Here is a 6,000-nt window from a genome sequence, read left to right as displayed (position 1 = left end):
TTTATGTAGTGGGTGGGGCTGGAGTTGGTGCACATGCTACATGCAGTGCGCAAGGGAGCTGGTCCGGAGCGTGCTGCATGTTGCATCTGTGCCAGACTATCCCTGTATGCTGGCTCCAGTGCACGAGATGGGTCTTGGGGCCTGCTCCAGCCTGGAGACAAGCCCAGAGTTTGATACCCCTGCCATACATCTTTGATGAAAAATTCTGAGTAGAAGCCAAAGTTTGGGTACAACCCCCCCAAACAAAAAACTGACTGTGAGAACTACTCTCCAGTATATCTCATGGTTCTTGAAGGAATTCTTGACACACACGATGCTTTCATTTATATGTAATAGTTCTTTGCCATGTCTTTCCCCTCCTCTAATTGTCTACCCTTCTTACCTCATCCACAGGAAGGAGCTGAGAGCTTCAAAGAACAATTTTATGCTGAAACATTTAAAAAGATGTAGAAGAGGAAATACTGGGTTGCCAATTAGATTTTCAGTTTTCAGAGTTTTATAATTTCAGGAATCCTTAAAGCAGTTATTATCTGAGCATATTCATCATAAATACAGAAAAGTATCTTTATTACTTGTTTCAAATATTACATGCACTTTCAAAAATTAAAACTCTTTATTTAAACATCTCAATAGCATCTGTCAGTTTGGAGGCAGCAAATGACATTTTGAAAAGCATTTACAAAAATACATTGCACAAAGTCCTATCTTGCTTCTTTAAAAATAAGTTAGTGTTATTCAAAATATTCCCACCCCAGCTGCCTAATTTCAAGATAATTCTGATTTAAATATCTGACCTATAATATGAAACACCTGTACATGTTTGATCTAGCTTTTCTGCATAGGCCATTGCTTCTGTTTCTAGTTGAACTTAAAGTGAACAAAACGCTCTTCCTATGGAGAGCTTTTAAAAAATATCTGAGGACTGTTGTGCAACATACATAACTCTATCCAGAAAACCAGTCAGCACCATCATTCATCTTTCTGAAAAATACATAGCTCATCTGTAACTAAGATTACCCAATAAAATGCATTACAACAGTTAAGAGAAATTTCTGCACAGAAGTCTCTTTCCAGAATCTTGTTCAGAAAGTTTCCAGTAATACTCAAAAGTTATGAAATGACTCTTAAAGTATCAACACGGAGAGCAACAAGCAATCTTTTACTCAATGCAAGTTCAAATTAAAATTCTAAATCAAGGTGCTGCCAACAAAAACTCTAACATTCCTTCCAGGATAAAAGTCTTCCATTTTAATGGTAAAAAGTGGAAACAATGTTTAAATATCATGGCACTGAGCCTAAAATAAAAAAACTCTTGCAGACAGTCCATGCCGATAATTTTTTTAAGAAGTTATGCAAGGTTCTGCTTGAAATCACTCATTTTCACTTACTGTATTTCCATTGTCCAGTGGAGTCAGCCTAATTAATCCTGTCGTGAAGAGATCATTTCTGGGGTATGGAGTTTTTTTTGTCAGACATTTTAGCTGCGAATTAAATCTCAGGCAGACACCCGACTGTGTTTTCACCTTAGTGTACGATAAGACAAATCAACCACACTGAACATGAGTACAGCAAGCTAAGTGAATAAGAAGAAAACTTAAAATAACGTTAGTGGTTTAAAATCAATGCTGGCTTTTAGATTAATGAATGGCTCCACATTAGAGAAAAGGTCTTCAGGCCTCTGGTGTTTAAAACTAGTTTTGGTTGTAGTAAATTTCCCTGACAGTAACATTCACCATATTCTACACGTAGCAAGGAAATCTTTGTGGGCCTAGCAACAAGTTCAGAAGTCAGGGTCAACTTACACACAGTTAGTGTTTAAAACAGATCCATAAGTTTTGTCTTATGGTACCAGGCTAAGAAGTGTGCAGATAAGCCCTGTATTAAAAACAGATTTCCAGCTGCAGCAAATGTGGTTTATTTAAAAAACCTATACATTCATTTGTAATAAAATAAGTATCACCTGTTTGCTAACTGAGTTTTGTGAACCAGAGTAGTTTACATGCAATATTCTAATCATCAGCAATGACACAAAATATAAAGCTGACTGGCAATCAAAGCTGAGCAACAGAGCATATAGGCGTTTTTGTACAAAAAGTTTGACTGGGTCTTCAGCCTTTTATTGAAGAGGAGCACTGAGCCTGTAGTATGTCACACTTCCTCATCCTTTAAAGATTCCAGTGTTCTAGGCTTTCCAATATATACAAACAGAAAAAATGTACAACAACAACAACAAAAAAAGTAAGCTATGGGGTAGTAGTTTACTCAGCAGGTCTCCCATGCACTCTGAACCGATAGAGACAGGTGTACTCCGTATGGCCCCAGTTAGAAAGGATCCTTAGCTCCACTATTTGGAATGCATTTTTGTTTTTCTCCTGTGGAGGAAACGGGATAAAATTAGGTATCTAATATACAAACGCATCTCTGAAGTCAGTTCTCAGATTTTAGGCAACGACGCTAACAAACTCAGTTGTTAAAGAGCAGCCTAGTCACTAAACTGTGCAAACAATTAGCAATTGCAACTTATATCTCTGCACAAGGCAATCAAGATTAGAGCCAAGGTCATTGTTAAAATAGAAGTTGTCAAACTTTCAACTTTCCTTGACTGTTTTTGCTCATTTGACCTCTAAGTGAACATTTTATTTATAAATAGCCTAGTTTTGGTTTTTTTTATTAATTTCATTTACAAATACTCACAGCAGGAACACAATTATGAGGATTACACCGCTACCCCCAAACTAGAGTAATAACCTCAGCCACTGAGAGTCTTGGCTGAACAGTGCTGCCATTTTTGTAAGAGTTATTGGCACACTCAGTTTCGCATTTGCCTGCCAGACTTAACACAGGTATTTCCTTTCCTTTTTAGTATCCGTGCGACAAGACAGTTAGTAGAATTCACAGATTGTGTTTGGAATTGGACAGGCCGCATCATGAGCGCTTCTGCTATGGCCTCAAACTGGCAACCTCCAGGCTATCAACCATATGCTCTAGTGCCTGTGCCACCCCACTCCCCACCACAGACATTGAAAATTTGTAAGTTAATACCAAGATTTGCATTCTCTGTGGTTCATGGAACTGCCAAAGACTTTATTAATTGTAGTTCAAGATAGTTATAGCTTCATTAAGTTTTTGGAGTTACTGATTCAAGAGAAATTAGATGCGATGCATACTCTCACACCAGCAAATAGTACTGCTTTGATTAAGGTTAATTTACTACTATGGCCTTGTAAATTCAAAGAACTTTCTACAGTTTTGACTGGACTTTCCTTTCACTGTGCTGTTCATGAAGGTAGGGGAAGACTGTTTCTTTACCTCAGTTTCACTCTACACATGTCCTTACTTAAGAGGGGATAAACTAAAAGGAGAAAGGCAACTCCCCCCCCCCCCCAAAAAAGCAACAAACAAAACCCAAAAAACAAAGAACCAAACAACAAGGAAATTCATGTTTGCAGGCTTCATATTGTTTGCTCTGCTTGCAGGCGTCATCCCCTCCACCACACACTTTCAGTCAAAAGCCCTTTGAGACAGGGATCAACTCCTCTGGTCAGAGCGCCTAGCTTGCTTGATTATTTAATAAAAATGAGTTAGCCCTTGGTAGGCTACTAATACAATTCTACTAATGTGACCTTACCATCACTTGAAATGTCTGTAGCGGCTCTCCTCCTTCATCATACCTGTACTGTCCCAGAAGTACGCCTTCTTCCTGATATTCATCATCCAGACCCTAACACCAAGAGAAAGCCTTTGATATATTTTTTTTGTCCACAGATCAAAAATGCAAATGCAAAAAAACCTCCCCACGAAAGCAGTGATTCTCAACCAGGGTGCCACAGCGTTGAGATCCCTTCAAGTACTGCAGTGACGCACAATATTAGCACTGTTAGGTCTGCAAATATGATTCACAAGATAAACCCAGAGATTTCAAACAGGAGTCCAGAGTGTCAAAAACATTCTGACCTGCTGTGACCAGCAGAAGAGTCTATTAGAGAATAAGGACATAAAAACTGCCATTTACTGGGTCAGACTGTAGATCCACTTTGCCCAATATTCCATGGCAGAAAGCAGATGCTGAAAAGGAGAGCAAATCGGGAACAACCAGAGTTTCTTCCCTGTGCCTCCCCAACTTGCAGTCTTTCTTTAGTCAAAAACAAAATGAAAACAAAAAACTGGCATTTTCTGAGGGGTGCCTTAAATCTAAAAAAGTTGAGAACTACTGCCCTTAAGGTATATCTAACGTATCTTCTGCTAGATGCAGGCTGCCATTCCAGCTACCTCAAGTACTTCAGGCAGTCTAGCCATGTCAACTGAACTCTACATGCTATTATTTTCCCAACAGTCTGCCATGAAGACACGCTTTAAGTGTTACCTACATTTACAAGCTATCACGGTTTAGAGAGGAAGATAGCAAAGCCACTATTTCTTATGATAGAGGGGGAAAAAAAAAAAAAAAAATCAAGCCCCAAAACTAACGTAACAAAAAGGCAGGCAGGGGAAACGGTGGGCAGTTTCTGGGAAGAACTGGATTGGTACTGCAGCCAACTCTTTTACAAATTTCAAGTCCATTAGAAATCAAGCTTAAAAAGTTTCCAGAGGTCAGAAAACTAACGACATTCTGCTGAATATTGTAGATCACTTGTGGCAGTGCCTGAACAGCATCATAATGTATTCTTGTTAGAGATGCACTGATATCAGATCGGTATCACATGAAGAAAGCAGTCTGTATCAGATATTGACCCAATGGGGCCGATAAATGCCCATGCTGCATGCAGCTGCAGTACAGCATGGAGCAGAGGTGGCAGCATGGACAGCTGCCTCCAGTTGGTTAGTCGGAAGGGGATGGGGGAGGGAAGGGGCGTGAGCAGATCAATGTCCCCTGCAGTGAGGCAGGGGGCAGGCACGGCCGAGCCAGGGTGGGGAGGGGGGCATGGGATGGAGCCACAGCTTGTGGGGTGGGGGCAGCTCCTACCATTGCTTGCACCCCAGGAGGGTAGTGTGGGGGGGGGGGGGGGTGCCCCTGGATCTGCGCAGGGTGGGATGGGGTAGGTGGCAGCTGCAGGGTGGAGCTGGAGCCGGAGCTGTGTGGCTCTTCTGCCTCGGGGCTGGGCTCAGAGAGGGCTCCAGTGGTGCTGGTAGGAGGCTGCAGCCACCCCAAATTTTGATGAGGCTCTGCTCCCAGCCCCATGCTGCTGCCTGGCACAGCCGTGGTTTTTCCCAGCACTTGGATGGAGGCAGAGCGTTCAGCCAGGGCTGTGATGGGCAGTGACATGGGGCTGGGGCTGGGAGTGGAGCCAAGGCAAAACATGGGGTGGCTACAGCCTCCTCCTAGTGCTGCTGGAGCTGGCTCCAAGCCCAGCAAGAAAAGCCCCATGCAGCACCAGCTCCACCCTGCAGCTGCTGCCTGCCCCATGCCGTGCAGATCCAGGGGCACACGCTCCCCACCCCACAAGCCATGCCTCTGTTCCACCCCTCTTGGGTAGCACCTGCCCCTGCCCCCTCCCTCACTGGAGGGGAAGAGTTGATCTGCACCCCCTTCCACCACACCAGACTTACCACTTGGAGGCAGCTGTATCAGATATCGGATCAGTATTGGCCAATATGCCTCCTTAAATACTGGCTAGTGGTATTGGCCCCCAAAAGCTCCATCAGTGCACCCCTAATTCTTGATATGAACAGACGTGGTCTTTACAGGTTCTCTTAGGATAATACTTGCACACAACGTTGTGATGGTTTAATTTGCCTTACTAAGCTATAGCCAGTCACTTAGGTTTGGAAATCTGTCACTAGCAGAAAATTCAACCAAACAAGACATCAACTTCTCTTTAAAGTGCTTTCTTGTCGAACAGATGGGTAAAGTGATAATAAAGTCAATAGCATTTTTAAACAATACTTTACTTCCCACATTCCTAGGTCTCAAAGCTATTTAAGAAAAAAGGAACCGCTTCAGGAAGAATACTGCAAGTTTTTTTTCTTAAATCAAACTGGGTTACAGCAATTATTTTTCAA

At 42.3% G+C, this 6,000-nt stretch overlaps 1 protein-coding gene across 5 annotated transcripts in view; it reads right to left on the bottom strand.

Moving 5' to 3' along the window:
• Positions 1-594: 594 nt before the first annotated feature.
• SUN1 (Sad1 and UNC84 domain containing 1) overlaps positions 595-6,000 on the bottom strand; it is a 43,601-nt gene continuing 38,195 nt past the window's right edge. For all 5 annotated transcript variants that reach the window (XM_090024709.1, XM_090024708.1, XM_090024710.1 and 2 more), the window contains 2 exons: positions 3,629-3,721; positions 595-2,372 (listed from right to left, as the gene is read on the bottom strand). In XM_090024709.1, the coding sequence (XP_089880835.1) occupies positions 2,259-2,372; positions 3,629-3,721 (207 nt within the window). In that variant the 3' untranslated portion in view covers positions 595-2,258. The remainder of the gene's footprint in view (positions 2,373-3,628; positions 3,722-6,000) is intronic.

Source organism: Crocodylus siamensis, chromosome 12, assembly GCF_052110815.1.
Source record: "Crocodylus siamensis isolate JL-2025a chromosome 12, ASM5211081v1, whole genome shotgun sequence".
NCBI lineage: Eukaryota > Metazoa > Chordata > Crocodylia > Crocodylidae > Crocodylus > Crocodylus siamensis.
This window is presented reverse-complemented; position numbering and strand designations above follow the sequence as displayed.